Below are 20156 nucleotides of genomic sequence, written 5' to 3'. Positions count from 1 at the left end.
TACTCTGGCCAGTAGGGCCAGTAGGGGTAGCCAGGTAACACAGTGGATAGAGTGCCAGGCATGAAGTCAGGAAGATTCATCTTTCTGAGTTCAAATCTTTCCTCAAACATTAGCTTTGTGACCTAGGCAAGGAATTTAACCCTGTTCACCTCAGATCCTCTTCTGTAAAATGATCTGGAGAAGGAAGTGGCAAACCACTGCAGTATCTTTGCCAAGCAAACCCCAAATGAGGTCACAAAGAGTTAGATATGACCATGAAGGAACAGCAGCAACAACAAAAAGTCTGTACCTGTTATAGGTTGTGAGAGAGTACATCCAGATAGGTTAATCAATCAACTTTTAATTGCCTACTATGTGCAAAGCACTGTGGTGGGTATTTGGTAATATAAAAATATTAGATAACATAGGGTTCCTACCACCATGGAGTTAATAGCTTCATAATGGAAGGCTGCTAGGAAGACTTCAAGGAAGTCATTCCTATGAATCTGACTCCTGCCCAGAGACACAGAGCTTTGTGAGGTGACTGCTGGGCAGTTCTAGGAGAAGAAAACAAGCAGGTGGATGGAATTATGTAATCATTATTAAGACCTAAAATATAATTTGGTGACTTGGGCATATAAAAAAGGCCCTGTGACATAAAGGCAGAAGGGAAATCATGAATAAAATAGAAGATTCGTGTCTGTGTAGGACTATGCCCCAGTGGAGGACAAAGTCAGCTATGACTTTACTCTTCTGACCAGCTTCCTCTTGTGGGCAGAGACACCTCCCTCACTGACCCTGAGGTCCCAGCAGCCTAAAGGATAATTCATCAATGATTCTAACAGTGTGCCACATCTGGGGGAGGAAGGCCTCTCAGCCTTTCTTGTTCGCCTTGGCATGGGTAGAGGGAGGAGAAAGTGTAGCTCTATCCATTGGCCAACCATGCAAATTATGGCTGGAGGGTCCTGATTGGTTTCAGGATGTTGATTTCTTTTTTAACAGTAGCCGAGGAACCTGAGGGATGGGGTGGGGACTTCCATCATTGTTTGTTGACCAATGATGTGTCTTTTCTTAGTCGACGTGGCTGGGGCTTGTTGACCTGGCACTTCTTGGCTGGGCCCTCTTCAGTTTGCCCCTTGTCCAGGGTGAATCTGCTGCCCAGTGTCCACAAGAGGATGCCAAGGAGGAGAAGCCCCTTCCACAGGAGAATCCACTTCAAGGGGCAGGAGTATACATTCTCAGGCTCTCTTGGATCAGAAACAGAGAATTGGCCATGTGGAATAGGAGACAATTCAGGCTGGTTGGGATGATGGGTAGGAATTAGTCTGGGTAATTTACTCCCAAGAGGTTGGTCAGATTCCCAGGATGCTAGACCACTCAGTAGAACTTTTAGGTGTAGATAGTCAGATTATTGACTTGAGGGGGAGGGCCAGGCTTATAGCAAGACCATGCTGCTTTCTCTGTACTACCTTCAAAGGTGAAATATGAGGTGTGTGGGTGAGCCCATTCCAAAGTAGGTCAGAAATATTCCCTCTGACATCAAGGATATCCCCTGCTGCTCCCCAAACCTCATCCCTCACCCTCCACTCCTAGGAAAGCACAGAAAGTTCAGATTGCTCCCATATCAGTGGAGTGACCTCCAAAAGCCTTGTGAGAAGAGGGGACAAGGGTATGGGACAAAAGCATTTCTCCTCTAGTTCAGCATTTCTTAAACTGTGGGTCAGACCCATATGGGGTCATGTCAGTGAATGTGGGGGTTGAGAAAAATTTGGCAACAGTAAAAGGTTTCTGAATGTGCAATGATAAAAAATTAATTAATAATCAAATGTGTAATGAATCTGAGGTGTTTGTGGCGGCACTTGCCTTAAGCTACTTTACTGCAACCTTGATTCTGAACACAAAACATGTGCACTTTGCACTGTGCATGCCATCACACCACTCAACACCAACAATGCTGCCAGAAACACCTCGGCTCAGAATCGAGACTATTATCTATGGTAAAATTATATGTACACCAAAGAATTCTTTCAAAACAAATTTGTTTATGATTTATTATCAGTAAATGTTTGATTTGTATACCTGTTTTGTATACCTATATACCTGGGGTTGTATAAAAATTTCTTGGGCAAAAAGAGGACAAAGTGTAAAAAGCACTGCCCTAGTTCCAATGAAAGAGTATGACTGGGCAGCTGTGCTAAACTCCTACCTCTGTCATTCGTATGTGGTATGAATTACCCAGCTTTCCCATTTAACCTTGAAACTCATTCTCCTCACACCTCCCTCCCACTTCTGAGATCCATCACACCTACCCTGTGGGGCTTTGTCTGAAGCATAGATATCCCTCAGGTCTATGGTGATATTTCTCTGATCCACAGGATTGCTGGCCAAGCAGGTGAGTGAGGAGTTTGATAGACCCACAGGTAAGGACAGACTCAGGGTTCTGGAGTTGGTAGATTCCTCTGCCATTTCTGATTGGTTCAGCCCACTCAGGAGGTTCCAACTCCTCCAGGTCACTGTTACAGCTTTCCCAGGCCCCAAGACTTGACAATCCAGGGTGATGTTGCACCAGAGTGGTGTGAGACACTGGGACTGGATATGGATCTTAGGGTCAGGGATGGGTTCTGGGGTCAAAGGAAAAGAAGAGACATTAGGGCCAGGGACCTGGAATATCAGAAGTCTTCACCCAAACCTGAGATGCTGCCAGCCACCTTTCACAGGATGTCAAGCTTCACAAAAGTGAGTCCTTTGTAGTACTCACTGATATAGAACAATCACCCCCTTAGGGAAATTTGGCTCCAGGGTAAAGAAGCACCAACTGGACCTTCCAATTAAAATTATAATTCATGTTGTGAAAAAATACAAGTAATTGAGGGAAATTTAGTTGGATATGTGGTAGATTCAGTTATTAAATTGGCTCCCGTGCTTCTGAAGGAGCCCAATTTTTGCTTCCTCTCAGTGTTGGTGCTGTGATGCAAATGCCTGGACACTCTATCCTAGTTAGGGCTCTGATAATCACTCTTCCATTTTCCAGAGGAGAAGAGAAGAGGTTCATTTTACTGGTCACAAAACCCCAAAAGTTGGGTTTCTGAGAGTTCCTGCTTTCTCTCTTTTGGTACTAACAACTGGGTTAAGATATTAGTTAGGAAGTGAGTCGGGGTTTTTTTTGGTAATTGTTTTGTAATTTAAGAATTAGAATTAGGGTAAATGGAAAGTGGGGAGGGATGATTATAGATGACTGAGTTCACTTCAAAATAGAAAGGATAGTATAATTTGGAGGAACTTGGGAGCTGTGCTCCAGAATGAATCCTTCTCTACTCTCTCTGAATCCCCTTCCACAGACTTTGGCTTGCACAATGAACTTTGTAAGGAAAGATGTACAAAGAATAACTTGTTTCTGTGGGTGAAGAAGGAATCTGTATCTATTGACTGCAGTAAGCTCTGCCTTGGAGAGGGAAGGGAGTAGGGGAGAAGCAGCGGCAGAGGCAGCAGAAGGAAAAGAAGCAGATGGAAAAGTAGGAAAGGAGGAGAATAAAGAGAGGAGGGGAGAAGAAGAAAAATTAGTCATAGCAGCATCATCAGAGTCACACACATAGGAAGTATCTGAGGACAGATTTGAGCTCAGGTCTCTGACTCCCAAGTCTAGGATTCTATCCACCTAGCTACCTAAAACTAAACGGAATAGAACAACAGAAAGAAAAACCCCAACCATGTCGGCCTTCAGTTGCCTCATTTGTAAAATGAGGGAAAGGTTGGACTAGATAGTCTGTAAGAAACTTCCCAGTGGAGCTGTCTGAACATAGCCTGGGCTACCTTGGGGTGAGTCAGGACATGGTCATGAGTTCTGTGGTGAGGGAAGTCTTCCATCGAGGTGGAATGACTACTTGCCTGGGATGCTGCAGAGGGATTTCCCTGAGGTTACAGGTTGGACTAGAATCAGTGCTTCTTAAACTGTGGGTTGTGACCCCCAAGTTTGGTAAAAGTAAAAGGTTTCTGAACGCCTAGAATTCTGAATGCCAAAAATCACTTAATAATCAAACGTGTAATGAATCTGAAGTGTTTCTGGCAGCTCATGCCTATGTTGCACGGTAGTGGAGTAGGAACAGCAAAGTCCTATTTTTCCCCCAGAGCAGTGAGACCCCATCTTTTCTCTATATATTGATTAAGCATCCCTTTCCCCTATATACTTAGCCCTTTCCCCCATTTGCTGCACAGACAACTACTTCCCCATATGCTGAGCAGACAACTACTTCTCCCATATGCTGAATAAGCAACCTCACCACTCGGTAGCCTACCCTATCAACAGCAACCTTGTGGTCTAGGGACCCTCAGCTCACCCTATCACCAATGACCTTGTGGACAAGGGACTTTCCTAAGATCTGGAAAACGCAATGAGACTCCTCAATAGTAACTTATATGATGTCAAAACCCCAATTAACATCTCATGAATATGATAACGAAAGGACTCTTGAGAGTGAAAGTATAGCTGTATCATGATACACCCTGAAGACCCAGTAAAGCTCAGGCGCAAGTCTTTTTTTTTTTTTTTCTTTTGCTTGCATAGCACACAAATTATGCCATAGCAGTTTCCATAAGTCACTCCCCCTTCAGCTCTGATATAAGCAAGTCCCCATTCCTCTTTCACCCAACCAACCAGTGTCCTGAGCTGCTTGGTTCCATTTGCTTTTACTACAACAAAGCCCTGCTTGGAAGGACTGTGGCTTTGGTATTCTTACCAACTCTGAACCAGCTCTCCCACTGCAATAAGACTTCACTGCAGCCTTGGTTCTGAACACAAAGCGCGGGCAACTTGCACTGTGTATACTCTCAGGCTGCACAACGTCAACAAAAGCAGCTGAACCTCGAAAAAGGGGTCGTGAGTGAAAAAAGTTTAAGAAGCCATGGACTAGATGACCATCGAGGTCCCTTTCCACTCTGGGGTGCTATGATTCTAGGCTCCCCAGCCTTTGGAGCCACATTTACCATAGACAGAGAGGGCAAAGGAGTGAACATTGAACATTCCAGAAGTGAGTAAGACCCGAGCCTCGTACAATCCACTGTCCTTGAGAGTCACATTCCTAATGATGAGGGAGCCATCATCCAGGCCATCCAGCCTCTTTTTGTATCTGTCCAAGGGGCTGTACCAAAGAAAAGAGTGACTCCTAGGGCTAAGGGAGAGCAGCTGAAGCTTCTCAGAATTAAACCTCCATTCAATCTCTTGGATTTCTGTCCCTAGGGAGACATTCAGTGGGAGCAGGATGTCTCCCCCAACAGTCCCATCCACTGTGTGGCAAGAGTTCCTGGCTCCTTTCTTCTGAGTGCCTGTGTTGGAAGACCAGAGAGTCATTCAGAAGGTGTTCATTCATTCAACAACCATTTAATAAAGCTCTTATTACGTGCAAAGCAGGTGCTTGGCATTGGGGAACCTACAAAGATTAAGAAAACTGGGCTCCTGGCCTCATGGAGCTTAACGCCTAGAAGATAGCTATCATTTATAGTAATGATAGCTAGTATTTACATTGAGCTTTAAGGTTCACAAAGGGCTTTACACACATTATCTCATTTTATCCTCACAACAATCCTGGGAGGTAGGTGCAATTATTCTCCCCATTTTGCAGCTGAGGAAACTGAGTCACAGAGAGATGAGGTGACTTGTCCAGCTTCACCCAGCTAGTAAGTGTCAGAAACAGGATTTTAACTCAAGCAAGATTTCCTGACTTCAGCACTCTGTGCATTGAACCATCTAGATGCCTAGAGGGCATAACACATAGACAGGAATGCAATTTGTTCATATTATGGTATCATAAGATCAGATGAGAGCTAGAAGGAGACTTAGTGAATGCTTGGTCTAATCCTCTTATTTTACAGGTGAGGACACAGACCTGCAGAGGAGAACTGACTTGCCTCAAATCACAGAATAGTTATCAGAGTTGAGAACTGAACTCAGGTCCTGGAGCTCTCCTCTTTCACAGACCATCCACCTCTCAAAGCTTAAGACTTCAGTAATTGAATGACCTCAAGGACATAGGCATTCTTGTATAGGTACTCCATTGATGGAGACCACAGGTCCTCCCCTTCTTATCCTGGGAGATTCTTTTCTCTTCAGTTATTTTTCAGTCATATCTGACTCTTTGTGACCCCATTTGGAGTTTTCTTGGCAGAGGTACTGGAGCAGTTTGTCATTTCCTTTTCCAGCTCATTTTACAGATGAGGAAACCCATGGGTCAAGTGACTTGTCCAGGGGCATACAGTCAATTAAGTGTCTGAGGCCATATTTGAACTCAGGAAGATGAGTCTCTCTGACTCCAGGGATGGGACTCTATCCACTGTGCCACCTAGCTGCCTGATTTTGACAGATTTTTTGATAGATGCCTGGGCCACCTCTTTTCCCAGTCATTCTGTTCCTTTTTTTCTGTTTTTTTTTTTTGTATTTAAGTCATAGCTGTTAATATACAGGGTGTTTCTAAAGACTTGGGACAGTTGGGCTCACAATGGAAGTGGAGGCTACAGAAGATATTTATGTGTTAATACACTCTTCTTCTCATGTTCCAGTGAGGCTGAACCACTACCAGTACTTGGCCCTGCTCCAACTTTAGTGTTCAGGAGCAGTTGGCTCACCCAGGCTATGTCTGGGTCTCCCTTGCCATGCCAGACAGTTTGCATAGGGATCCTAGTTGCTTGGCATTGGGATAGCCTTACTTATGCACCCGGCCACTCCAACTGGAGAGGCTGGTTCTGCCAACTTAGAGACCACTAGCTTCATAGATTCAGAGCTTTCTCCTTCAGAGGACAGGGAGCTCAAGTCTGATGCTTCCTCAGATAGAGGTCCATGAAGTCCAACAAAGGTCCTGGAAGACAATAGCATTGAAAATTTGGGCACTGTACAGGACAGAACAGATGTCTCCCATAGTAATAGAGTACTGCTGGACCAAGACCCCTCTTCAAAGCTGGGAGACAAAGCCCATGAAGAGGAGATTCATAAATCCACAGAATCCTCACAGACTAAAAAACTGAGCAAAACCCACGTATCTAACCTATCTGGCACATTGTAACAGGTGGTGAGTAGGGACACAGTTCTAACTGATCAGGGTGAGGTGAATCCCCTGAAGAACATTGAGGAACAGTTGAGCAACACTATACATTTGACCAAGCATGCAACCAAGGAGGCCCTTCATGCTGCCATGGAAGGCTTCCTCACCAAGGAAGCCATCTCATTGACCAAAGATGCCTTTAGCCTAGGCAGGGATCAGATGACCTCTAAGATGCACAAAACATTATTCCTTCCTCCAGCCAAGGAGCCCATGGCCAAGATGGAGGAGGGCAGAACCTCAGCAAGTGGAGGAGCTGCCAGGCTTCAATATTTCTCAATAAAGAGGACAGTGTCCCAGCAGTTACTTGAGGGTGTCTCCCAGAATTGTGGTGGCCCTGAAGACAGGCTTTCAGTGGACAGCAATGGAAGTGATAGCTTTGTAATGCTTTTGGAATCTGAGTCTGGATTGGAATTAATACCCCCAGAACAACTCCCACCAGCATTGGATGATAGCAGCAATCAAGAAGGCCCCAGAGTAAACGATGATGGCCTAATATCTCCAGAGGCAAATAGCTCAGTTTCACCTAGCAAGAGAGACCCTATTCTTCAGCCAATATCAGTTCTGGTCCTAAAGGTACACCAAGTGGCTCTTGGTATTGAAGCACAGATCAGGAATTTGCTGTGGCCCTGCAGTCAGAGGACCTAATCCTACAGCAACCAGGCATTGTGAGGCTTTGGCAGTTCCTGCATGACAGTGCCCAGAGTCCCCAGCTCTGAAGACTAGCCACATCAAGCCAGCTGTGGGCCTCTCATTTGAGGTAGGACACTGTGCTGCTGTTCACTCTCCCCTGTCTTCAGAGAGTGGTTTCCTTTAAACCTTGCTCCATGATGGCAGTCTGGATTTGTTGCTTTCAGTGCTCACTGGCCTGGGGCCCTTCTTGGAAGGTGAGGAGATCCCTGTGGTTATCCCTATGCAAACTGAACTGTTGAACATGAGCATCACCTTGAAGGATAATTGCCCCCCCCCCAATTTACCCCACATCCACAGGACCTGTCCCTGACACTGTGGCCTTGGAGTATATTGTGGTGAAGCAGGATGATGATGGTGTCTTCCACATAGTAGTTGCTGTCCAGGACAAGCCATCATCAGAAGGACCTCAGTATGACAAAAAGCAACACTCAGAGGAACAGGTGGTTGGATTACCTGCAGGAATACTCTTTGGACAGCAAGTGAAGGAGCTGTCCACCCTATAGAAGGAACTTTTAGTCATGAAGCAAGCATTAGCCTGTGCCAACAAAGACAAAGAGAAGCTTCTACAGGAAATCAGGAAGTACAATCCTCTGTTCCAGCTTTGACAGTAGTAACACCAGCTGCCTCTGCCCCCGGGGAAATAACGCCAGCAGCAGCAGCACAGAGGGAAGAAAGCTCCATCTGATGTGGAACATGTCTGTTTGATTACACTGGAGGGAAAGCAGGAATTCCTGAATCTGCCCTTTTGGGGTATGTTTCATTCTTGCCAGCAGTTCTAGCTAAAGACAAGTCAGCTACATCTAGCCTCAGTGGTGTGGAAAGCTTTGCGTGTGGTTCTCACTGTTCCAGTGCCATTCACAACCTGTTTAAAGCTCCACTTGCCCAATAGGCTGGAGTCTTTCCATATGTAGGACTATTTTACCTCCTGGTGTCTTTGCAAAACTATTTGCTCCCTCTTTAACATGAGTTTGTATAAGGGAGAAGACCTTGACCCTTCTAGTACCCTCAGAAAGAACCACTAAAGATCACATGTCCCAGAGCTTCCTGTAGCAAAACTGAACCAACCTGGCCTTGAGCCCCAACTGAAGAAGCTGCAGTTCTGTAGGGAGTAGGACAGCATGGTGACGGGTGCAAAGGGATGGATGGAACCCAAGAGGATCCAGATGTAACACCTTAGGCATAGTGACAGAAAGGGATGGTACCCTATCATTCTTGGGAAAGGAGCTGGGCGTATTTCGTCTTTGCATATACTGCTATCAGATCTTTCAGGAAGGTTTGTTAGATATAATAAGGAATCAAACTTATTGTGGCAATGTAATGGTAGTAAACAACGGTGCAATGCCAACATTGCTCTTCCGTCTATAATAGTTTATTTAAAACTCAAAACAACAAAAATGGTAAACCCAGAGCTGAGTTGAAGGTCTGTTCTGGTAGAAGTGGCATCCAGATGAGTTGTATTCTTGGCTTCAAGCCCTGGTACTCTTGACTTTCTGAGGATCTTGGACCTCCTTTACAATTTCAGCCCCAACCCTCATCAGTTCTTCCCTTCTCCCATCCTTTTTATCTATTCCCCCTCTAGATAAGAGTGTGACTCTGCAACTATTCTCTTAGTATTTACCAGGGTGGAAGCTAATAGTGTTTTTTAACCATCAGTATAAATAAATATTCAACATGGCCAAACCTTGAAAAAAAAAAGACTTAGGAGAGTTTAAAATTTTTGTAAAAATTAATTCATCAATTAATTATTTGTTTTAATTTTCAATATTTATTTTTATAAGATTTTGAGCTCCAAATTTTGTGCTTTCCCTCCCATCCCCCCTCCCCAAGAATGTATGCAATCTGATATAGGCTATACATGTACAATCATATTAAACATATTTCTAAACTAGTCATTTTGTGAAAGAAGGATCAGAACAAAAGGAAAAAACCTCAAGAAAGAAAAAAAGAGAACATAGTATGCTTCAATCTGCATTCAGATTCCACAGTTCTTTCTCTGGATATGGATAGCATTTTCCATCATGAGTCTAGAATTGTCTTAGATCATTGTATTGCCAAGAAGAGGACTTAGGGCCATTTTAAAACTTTTTTTTTTTTGCTAAACACTATAAAATAATAACAAAGAAATAATAAATAAATAAAGCCAATAAATAAGAAAAAATAAATTTAAGCTTCAATAGTTTAAAACTGAATTAAGACTTTTGACACACTGTATAGCATAAAGCTTGTCTAAGACTTTTGAGACCTGCTGTATTGTTGATAAAAGATGTCTCTTCCATCAGGCCTCTTATGCCACACTTCAGAACTCCATTGGATCCCTGACTTCATAGATCTCACAGGGCTTTACTGCAAAGACCCAGGAGAAACTGGGGCAGTTTTCTGAAGTTGCTAGCTAGGCTTGGAGTCAGGAAGTTTATGTCCTGCCTTGTACATATGCTGGCCATTTGGCCTTGAACAAGTCACTTAATTGCCAAATGCCCCAGACAACTCTCTTAGACTTTAAGTTGCAGGGGTGATCCTTTTTTTCTTTTGGGTAGATGAAGTTCCCCTCTGGGAATCCCTTATGCTGATAAAATCACAGGTCTTATTAAATTAAAAAAAAAAAAAGGACTGGTGGAAACCTAGGGAGTAGATAAATTGTGTTCTCTTAGCTAATAAATGTAACTGGAGAGCAGATTGGGGCTGCTAGGTGGCGCCATAGTGCAGAGTGATGGGCCTAGAATCAGGAAGACTCATCATCTTATCATCAAATCCACCTTGAGACACTAGCTGTGTGACCCTGTGCAAGGCACTTAACCTTCTTTGCCTCAGTTTCCTCATCCGTCAAATGAACTGGAGAAGGAAATGGCAAACCACTCCAGTATCTTTGACAAGAAAACACCAAATGGGGTCACAAAAAGTCTGAAAATGAATAAAAAGCCACAGTCCCTAGACCTAGTCTCAAATGCCCAAGATTTTATCCCTGTCCCCAACAAGAATACAACAAATACCTACTCCCTCCTTGCATGACAATCTGCGGAGAATATATTTGTGCTTTCTGGGACCACTAAAAGAGGGAGTAGAACAAGGAAGAGAGGACAAGTTTAGGGAGCCCTGGGTGTGGGCAATACAAACTTTCCAAACCAAATACTAGTTTCATACCATCACGTATTTTGAAAACCACCATGTAATCCATGACTCAGAACTGAAGCTCTGATTAGGGGTAGTCTTTGGACCTGTGGTTTCCTTGGTATAGGGAATCACCAGTGATTATTGCCTACCGTGCAACCTTCTTAGAGAGTTGCTTGGGGCATTGAGAGAGTATGTGCCTTGCCCTGTGTTCTAGCCAGTAGGCATCAGATTCAGGAATTGCACAGAGATCTTCCTGTCTCCTTGAGTGGCTTCCTAACCACTCTACCAAGCTGTCTCTCAATAGCTGGCATTTACATAGCATTGTGAGGGTTGCAATGAGTTTCTGAATGTAGCCCTTGCTTCTAAATGATCCTTTTCATCTCTGTGGGGACCCAAGGGTCCAGGAAGTCTGTACCCAATGAAACAGACTTTGTGGCAAGACAAATAGAATGGAGAATGTCAAACCCGCCAGTGGAAGTGAGACTGCCCCATCATCTCAAAGCAGTTTCAACAGATTTTACTTTTTAAAAAAGTTGATGACTTTTGTTTTTCACATCATCATAATTTCCCCAGTATCTTTTCCTCTCCCTGTCCCAGAGAATCTTCCCATATAACAACCAGTACTTTTAAAGACAAAAAAGGGAAAAGAAGAAAAAAATCAGCATAAATGACTAAAACATTGAAAAAGTCTCACAGTGAGTGAAATGTACAATTCTTGTGGACCTCCTATCTCTGCACAGGGGTGGGGTGGGGCTGTCTTCTCCCTTTTCCTTTTAAGTCAGGCTTGTTCTTTGTAATTTTTACTACATTCACTTTCAATTTTTTTGGTGGTTGTTAATTGTTTACATTGTTGTTTCATAGACTATTTTCTTTTATGTTTCTAATATTATTTCATATATATCAAATATATTTCACTTATTGTTTTCTCTGCTCTGTTTACTTCACACTAGATCAATCCATGTTATAGATCTTTCCATGATTCCCTGCATTCATCACATTTGTCTTTCTTATAGCCCAGTAATATTCTAATAAATTCATATATCATAATTTGCATCATTTCAGCTGTATCTGACTCCCTGAGACTGGAGTGGTTGCCATTTCCTTCTTACTTTACAGATGAGGAAACTGAAGAAAAGAGGATAAATTGACTTGACTACAGCCATATAGCTAGTAAGTGTCTGAGACCCAATTTTAACTCGGGAAGATGAGTCTTCCTGATTCCAGGCCTGGCACTCTAACCAATGTGCCACCTAGGTGCTCCTTAACAACAGCAGCAACAGTAACAACAACCACCATCAAAATTTGTTTAGTCACTCCCCAATCAATGATTACCTACTTTGCTTCCACTTATTTTTTTTTTTTGGGTGGGTAGGATATTACAAAAAGTGCTGCTATAAATATTTTGATATGTAGGGATTTTTCTTATACCTCCATGGGGTAGAATCCTAGCAATGGAATCTCTGGGTCAAATGTGTATGGGCATTTTAGTCACTTTATTTGCCTAATTCGAAATTGCTTTCCCAAATGATTGTACTAATTTGCAGCTCCACTAATCATACATTAATGAGTCTATCTTCTCAAATCCCTCCAGCACTGACTTGTCACATTTGTTGTCATTTTTTTCAATTTACTGAGTGTGAGGTGAAACCTCAGCGCTGTTATATGTAGCTAGGTGGCACAGTGAATATATTGATCCTTGAATTGGAGTCAGGAAGTCCTGAGTTAAAATCTGGCCTGTGGCCCTGGGTAAATCACTTAACACCTCTCTGCTTTAGTTTCCTCATCTGTAAAATGGGAACAATAACAGCACTTATCTCCTAGGGATGTTGTAAGGACAAAATGAGATAATACTTGTAAAATGTTTTGCAAACCTTAAGAAGGGAAAGGCACATGCGTTTATTAAATAGTATTATGTGTCAGCACTGTGCTTAATACTTTGGTACACATCTGATCTCAGGTCTTCCTGACTCCAGGCCCAGCCTCATTCCACTGTATGACTTTGAAAGACTTAAGAACTCTGATCAATGCTACAGCCAACAATTCCAGAGGACTGATGAAGAAGTATAAGGGATGATGGAATCAATGTGAAAAATAAGACATACATTTTCAGTTATAGTCATTCTGTAAATTTGTTTTGCTTGACTATATTTTTTAGAAAGGTTTTATTTTAAGGAAGGAGGAGAGAGTGAGCAAGGTGGAGGCTGGCCAGTGCAAAGGCAGGGGGAGCTAGAGAGTGTGAGGGTGAGGGAGGCAGACAGGCACCAGTCCCTACCTTTAAGAAGTTTCTAACATGTACAAACATATTCATAGCAGCTCTTTTTGTGGTGGCAAAGAATTGGAAATTGAGAGGATGCCTTTCAATTGGGGAATGGCTGAGCAAGTTGTGGTATATGAATGTGATGGAATACTATTGTACTATAAGAAATGATGAACAGGCTGACTTCAGAAAAATATGAAAAGACTTGTATGGTCTGATGCTGAGTGAAGTGAGCAGAACCAAGAGAGCATTGTACAAAATAACAGCCACATTGTGTGATGACTAATATTGACAAACTTAACCCTTCCCAGCAATACAAGGATCTAAGACATCTCCAGAGGCCTCATGATGGAAAATGCTATCCACATCCAAAGAAAGAAGTATGGAAGTTGAATTGCTAATTTTTTTCTCTTCTGTTGAGTTTTGTTTCCTCTTTCTGATGGTTCCTCCTATTGGTTTTAATTTTTACTTACAACATCACTAATGTGAAAATATGCTTAATATGAATGAAAATGTATAGCCTATATCAGATTGTGCACCATCTTCGGGAGGGTGGTGGGGAGGAAGGGGGAGAAAAATTTTAAACTCAAAAGCATATGGAACTGATTATTGATAAATCAAAATAAATTAATATAAAAAAAGAAAAAAAGAAATTTCTACTCTGTCATATGAGACAAAATGCATGTTGTTTTGTGTGCTCTGTATGTGTATACAAAAGACACACAAAACAAATATAAGGTAGTTTTGTTAGGGAAAGCTCTAGGAGGTGGAAGGGTGGTTGATAATGTAGAAGGTGACATTTAAGCAGAGTCTTGAAGGATACTAGGGATTCAAGGAGGTAGAAGTGAAGACAGAGAGTATTCCAGGTACAGAGAATAGCCATTGTAATGGCATGGAGACACAGGGAATATTGTGCATGAGCAGCAGTAAGAAAGTTGGTTAGACTGGACTCCAGATTATGTGTGTTGGAGGGTAGGGATGTATAATGGACATGGAAAGATAGTTGAGATGAGGTTGTGAAGGGCTTTAAATGCGAACAAAGGAGCTTATATTTAATTCTAGTTGTGATAGGGAGCCTAATGGAATTTATGTAGTAGAGGAGTTACAAGCTGGGCTTGAGGACAGCTAGGTGGTACAGTGGATAGAGTCCTGGCCTGGAAGGCATCAGGAAGACTCATCTTCCTGAGTTCAAATCTGCCCTCAGACATTGACTAACAGTGTGACCCTGGGCAAGTCACTTTGCTCTGTTTGCCTCAGTTTCCTCATGTGTCAAATGAGCTGGAGAAGGAAATGGCAAACTACTCCAGCATCTCTGCCAAGAAAACCCCAAATGGGGCCATGAAGAGTTAGACATGACTTAAGAACAACTACAAGGTCAGACCTGGGGTTTAGGAAACTACTTTGGCAAGTGTGGAAGATTAGAGGTGACAAGCCTGTGAGTTTCAAAACGTAAGGAGAGTGAGTCATTTGGGAGTTTGGGAATTGAGTTAATGCTAGTCTTGCAGCTGGCAATAAGGAGCAACCCTCAGGATCTTTGTGACCTGGCTAACATTAGAAGAATTTGGATATGAACTTGGTGGGACCAATGCTGTTTAGAAATTGTTCTGATTTTATCTTCTAGAAAGATCAAAGAGAAAGGACCTATTTGGACAAAAATACTTATAGCAGCTCTTTTTGTTGTGGCAAAGAATTGGAAATCAAGGGGATGTCCATCAATTGAGGAATGACTGAACAAGTTGTGGTCTGTGAATGCAATGGAATACTATTGTGCTATAAGAAATGATGAAAGAGATAGTTTCAGAAAACTTGGGAAGTCTTTTATGAATTGATTCAAAGTGAAGGGAGCAGAACCAAGAGAACATTGCATACAGTAACAGCAACTTTATAATGATAATCAACTGTGAAAGACTTCACTACCCTGACCACTGCAGTAATGAAACACAATTCTAAAGGACTGATGAAAAATGTTATTCACCTCCCAGAGAGGGAATTGATGAACTTTGAGTCTAATTTGAAGTATCATTTTTCACTTACTTCATTCTTCTTGCTTTTTTGTAACATGGCTGATATGGAAATATGTTTTTCATGATTTCACATGTATAATTGATATCATATTGCTCTCCTTCTCGATGAATAGGGGAGGGGCAGGAGGGAGGGAGAGAATTTGAAACCCAAAATTTAAAAAAAAGTTAAAACAAATCAATAATAAATTTGAAGAAAAAAAAAAAGAAATTGGTCTGAGTCTGAGTCCACTCTTCCCAGAGACTAATACTGGGGAGAGTGTACCCCAAAGGTGTATGGGGGAAATATTTATACTTTTTTTCCTTGCTATATTTTCAAGGAAATTATCCTTCTGTAAAAGCTCATTGATATTAACTGGTTAAAAGATACTGAGGTATTAGTTCACTAGTAGTTAACAGTGTGAGGGGAAAGAAAACCTGTGAGGTTTCAGCCCATAGAAGCCCAAGGGTTCACAGCCCTACCCCTTGAGGGATACCTTCTAGAACCCTAAGGAGTTGATATAGCTAGCCTGGCTCTGGGATAGTGATCCAAGAGGGTACTCTGTGTATGAACATGTAAGATAGATACTACAGAAATGAAAGGTGATCTCAGAGGGAAGTGTCTTGAAGTAGGGAGTATATGCATGCAGAAGGTGGCATTTAATCTGAGATTTGAAGGAAGTCAGAGAAGCAAGGAGGTAGAGATGAAGAGGGAAAGCATTCCAGGCATGGGAGACCACCTGAAATAGAACAGAGCCAGCAGAGAGCTTTTTGTGCAAGGAACAACAAGGCCAGTGACACTGAGTCATGGAGTACTCAGAGGGGAGTAAAGCATAAGAAGACTAGAAAGGGGGTCAGGTTGTGAAGGTCTTTAAATGCCAAACAGAGACATTGATGCATAACTTTGGTGGTAATAGAAAACCACTGTGGTTTACTGAGTAGAAGGATGGCATAGCCACATAGCTATTAAGTGCTAAGGCAGATTTTGAAGTGAGGTCTTTGGGATACCATGGTCTATCTTGGTATTTACATTGTCCTCAGGGAACTTAGATGTGAATGGCCGAAGACAATACATGAAGAAGAACTGGAATGGGGTAGATAGAGAAAGGGCTCTGTGGCCTAGTGTAGAGCTGGTCAGAAATGACCTGGAAAAATGGTCTTTGACCCAGCAATACCACTTCTAGGTTTGTATCTCAAAGAGATCAAAAAAAAAAAAAAACGGGAAAAGGAACCACATGTACAAAAATATTTATAGCAGCTTTTTGTGGTAGCAAAGCTTTGGAAATTGAGGGAATGTCCATCAATTAGGGAATGGCTGAAAAAGCTGTGGTATATGAATGTAATGGAATACTATTGTGCTATAAGAAATAATGAGTAAGCAGACTTCAGAAAAACCTGGAAAGACTTACATGAACTGATGCTGAGTGAAATGAGCAGAACCAGAACATTCTACACAGTAATAGGCACATTGTGTGATGACTGACTTTGATAGACTTAGCTCTTCTCAGCAATGCAAGGATCTAAGACAATTCCAAAAGACTCATGATAGAAAATGCTATCCAGGGGGTGCGGCTAAGATGGCAGAGTAAAAGCAGTGACTTGCTTGAGCTGTCCCTCAAGCCCCTCCAAATACCTGTAAAAAAAATGACTCTAAACAAATTCTAGAGCAGCAGAAGCCACAAAAAGACAGAGTGAAACAAATTTCCAGCCCAAGACAACCTGAATGGTTGATTGGAAAGGTCTATCATGCCAGGCTGGGAGAGGAATGCAGTTCAGTGTGGGTGTGCAGCCAAAGACCAGGCCAGTGAATCTGGAGCAGGCCTCAGAAGACTGAATCAGGGGCAACTTTGGTGGTTTCCAGACTTCTCAATCCCAAAATGCCAAAGACAACTTAGATGGTTAGTAGGAAAAGTATGTGACCCTGGTGAGAAAGAAGCTTGGTCCCAGCCCCAGTCCAGACACCTGAGCTCTGCCCTGAGACTGAGGGGAAAATCAAGTGCTGGGCCAAAAGGGAATTGCAGGTGAGGGGGTTGGGATCTGGGCCCCAGAAAGGAAAAACCCTGAACTTTCCCACGTGGCAGAATCTCTGGCATTCCCCTGAGGCTATAATCCCATCAACTGGCCTTTCATTGTAGCTACACCCAATATCACCTCCATTGTCTTACCCCTATGTATGGGCCCCGGCCATTTCCCACCCTTAATCCTAGCTAGGCTCCATTCTCCCTTGGCCACGAGGTCCAGGTCCCAGGAGTTCTGTTCACTCCAGTTTACTGGCCACTCCTAGTCCCTCCCACAGTCTTTCTGTATATAAGGTCCATCTTGTCTCCATTAAGGTGCTTAGATTCTTATAATCTAGCCACTGCTCAGATTCCTAAAATCTAGCCACTGCTTACCCATGTTCAGAGTCCTTAAGAGTCTGCCCAATATAACAATGTTCTAATAAACTGTGTCTTTGGCTGAAAGAAGGCTTGGGTCGGATTCCTTCAGGCAGGACCTGCTTGTTGTGATTTTGGGGTCCCAGTACCCCTGACCTCTAGACCTCATCAGAAGCATACTATGTGCTCTCCTTTTCTTTTGTTGTTTTCTTTGGTTTCTTCTTTCTCATAGTTCCTCCCATTAGTTGTAATTCTTCTTTACATCATCAGTAATGTGAAAATATGGTTAATATGAAACTATAAGTAGAGATTGAATCAGATTACATGCCATTTTGGGACGGGCAGAGGCAGAAAATTTTAAACTCAAGATCTTACGGAAGTGAATGTTGAAAACTAAAAATACATAAATAAATTATTACTTATTTTAAAAAAAGAAAAAATGAAATGGCCTGGGGGTCTGTTTGTGGACAAGAAAAAGTGAAAGCTCCCATATGAGGGATCAGCATTCAGAGGATAGAGTTCTGGTAGGAGAGAGGGGAACGAGGATAAAGGGCTGAATACCATCCAAGATGTCAGTAAAGACAGAAATAAGGACATTTCTCCTAGAAATCTGAGGCAGAGTTTGCCACCAGAATATGCCATCAATGGGAAGCATGGACACTTATGCAGAAACACACGCATAGAGGACATCTGTGCTCAGTCTTCCAGCAGTGCAGGGGAAATGTCTTTGGTCCATATTGTTGGGCTGCTGCTGTCTGGGCTGCTCTCAGCTGCCCTCCTGTGGTGTGTAGACTCTGGCCAGCATCACTGCTACATGGTCTTGTGTGGTTGTAGTAGGCAAGGCCCTACTGGACAGAAAGTTCTATATGAGTGAACTTCATATTGTTAAGTCATTAAACAAAAACCATACACCTGTTAGAAAAACCACTCGCTTTGCTTTAAAAGACCTCAAGGGTGCTGCTAAGGTAGACTTTTCTTTCTGCATTTTTAGCAGAAGTGGTGCTTTGGGGTCTGAGGCTCCTATCTTCTTTCAGCTCCAGGTTTAAGCTGGAATCTTCAGCTCAGTTGCTCCCTCTTTCTCATAGGAGGAGGATTAAATTCTGCCACTGTTGCTCTTTTAGCTTACAACCCAGAGACCTTTCCCCACAGCACAGCTCTTTTAAAAGGCAAGAGAGCCTTCAGACACCTAATGATAACACCAGAGGAAAAAAAATCCTACAATATTTTCCCCAATAAGATGGAATACATCTATTTTACCAGCATTGGCTAGAATGAGCATTTCCTGTCCAGAAGGAGATTTCTTGACCCAGGTGCCAATCACTTTGAAACAGAGTTATCCTTTATACCTAGTTACATTAGACTTGATTCTGTTCTCTTATTTTGATTTCCTGGTCACCAGGGGTAAGATCTTTGTCAGAGGCAGCTCTTATTTAGGATTAGATTTTCTTGGGGCTTGCTACTTACTTTCTGATGGCTCAAGTGCACCATATTACTGTCCATTTAGAGGATGCCCTTCCAGGAAAGTGTCAAGGGCTCTCAGCTTTAGGGCACCCTTAGCTTTTCAAGCCCTAAACTTATGCAAATGAGTTAGAAGATGAAAACTCAAAGAATAAAACTAAGACCAAGAGGCAAGATCATCTTCTTCTCTCTGCCTACCCCTGACAGGCCTCATTCTTGCCTTTGCTATATCTATATCTATGAATGACTAGCAAGGAGATGTCTTACTCCTGTGTCCTTGTCTGTGTTTCTTGACCTGAAAGGCAAACCTTCTGGAGAAGTACACATCCCTTCTCTAGACTTCTGTCCCCTCTATGGTTTGGTCGTGGTGGTATGTTTCTTCTTCTTCTGTCGATGCCTGGAGATGAGAAGAGAGGTGTCTAAGATCAGGCTGGTCATATCCCTCCCATGAAGCTAGGACTCTGATAAGAATGTGCAGGGCTCAGGGCCCATCTACTCCCTCCCTTCTCCAAAAAGTTAACCAGTGCAATTCTCTGCCCAAGCCTCATTGCCCCAGTACATCATAATCTCTCTTGTCCTTAGGTTACCTTTTATTTTGTTAAGGATTTTCCATCTGATTTGTAGATAGGCACATACTGTAATCAGGACTACCAATACTAGGGCTGGGATGACAATGCTGATCCAGGAATTCATGTGAGACTCTGAACTCACGGTCCCTAAAACGATAAGTCAGAATCACTCAGCATCAATGTGTCACTGAGAAGTGGGATAGAGGCTTAGAAAGGGAAATATGTGAAGGAAGCCAGGGGGAGTGAGAAGGAGAAGGGGTCAGGAAAGGGGGACTAGCAGAGATTCTACTCCTTACAGAACTTTAAACATTTGGGTAAACAAGGACCAGGAAAGTGGGGGTTGGGAAGGATGGAAAGAAGGGTAATGAAGAGAGAAAAGGGCCTACATGGTTTGAAGAGAGGGCAGAGATATGGAGATGACCAGATAAGCTATGAATAAAACTGACAATAGGCAGTATCTGGAGTGTCTCTCTTCTAGATTGCCAGTATTTACTAAATTCCTTCAATTCTCCCTCATTTTCTCCCCAGAAAGCCTTCCTTTTCTCCCAGTGAGCACCAATCATCTTCCTCTAGTACACTTCTTTATCCCCTATATCATATCTCCTCTGTCTCATCAGAATGAGCACACACAG

The 20156-nt window shown here is 42.7% G+C and overlaps 1 protein-coding gene, 1 long non-coding RNA gene and 1 pseudogene across 2 annotated transcripts; 1 reads left to right on the top strand and 2 right to left on the bottom strand.

Annotated features, from left to right (window-relative positions):
* Nucleotides 1–1018: 1018 nt before the first annotated feature.
* Nucleotides 1019–5323, bottom strand: LOC114049437 (V-set and immunoglobulin domain-containing protein 10-like). The gene is made up of 3 exons (XM_027870697.1): nucleotides 4960–5323; nucleotides 2289–2600; nucleotides 1019–1224 (listed from the first exon to the last, which is right to left on the bottom strand). The coding sequence occupies exons 1-3, from the start codon at nucleotides 5321–5323 to the stop codon at nucleotides 1019–1021; spliced, it is 882 nt and encodes a 293-aa protein (XP_027726498.1).
* A 1144-nt stretch (nucleotides 5324–6467) lies between these two features.
* Nucleotides 6468–8362, top strand: LOC114049615 (annotated as a pseudogene).
* A 9590-nt stretch (nucleotides 8363–17952) lies between these two features.
* Nucleotides 17953–19662, bottom strand: LOC114050070. Its single transcript, XR_003569929.1, has 3 exons — nucleotides 19543–19662; nucleotides 19223–19352; nucleotides 17953–18342 (listed from the first exon to the last, which is right to left on the bottom strand). It is a non-coding gene; the product is annotated as an uncharacterized LOC114050070 (long non-coding RNA).
* Between the last annotated feature and the right edge of the window lie 494 nt (nucleotides 19663–20156).

The sequence above is a fragment of the Vombatus ursinus genome, unplaced genomic scaffold (assembly GCF_900497805.2).
Source record: "Vombatus ursinus unplaced genomic scaffold, bare-nosed wombat genome assembly UNPS02014798.1, whole genome shotgun sequence".
In the NCBI taxonomy this organism is placed as follows: Eukaryota; Metazoa; Chordata; class Mammalia; order Diprotodontia; family Vombatidae; genus Vombatus; species Vombatus ursinus.
The sequence above is the reverse complement of the archived record's forward strand: the minus strand, read 5'-3'. Positions and strand labels throughout refer to the sequence as shown.

Excerpts from the sequence above, each read along its gene's own strand:
- LOC114049437 (XM_027870697.1), bottom strand. The coding sequence starts at position 5,323 with ATGACTCTCTGGTCTTCCAACACAGGCACTCAGAAGAAAGGAGCCAGG. Across the intron at positions 2,601-4,959 it reads CTTTGCCCTCTCTGTCTATG|AACCCATCCCTGACCCTAAG; the intron begins GTAAATGTGGCT and ends CTTTGACCCCAG. Across the intron at positions 1,225-2,288 it reads TTCAGACAAAGCCCCACAGG|AGCCTGAGAATGTATACTCC; the intron begins GTAGGTGTGATG and ends CTGATCCAAGAG.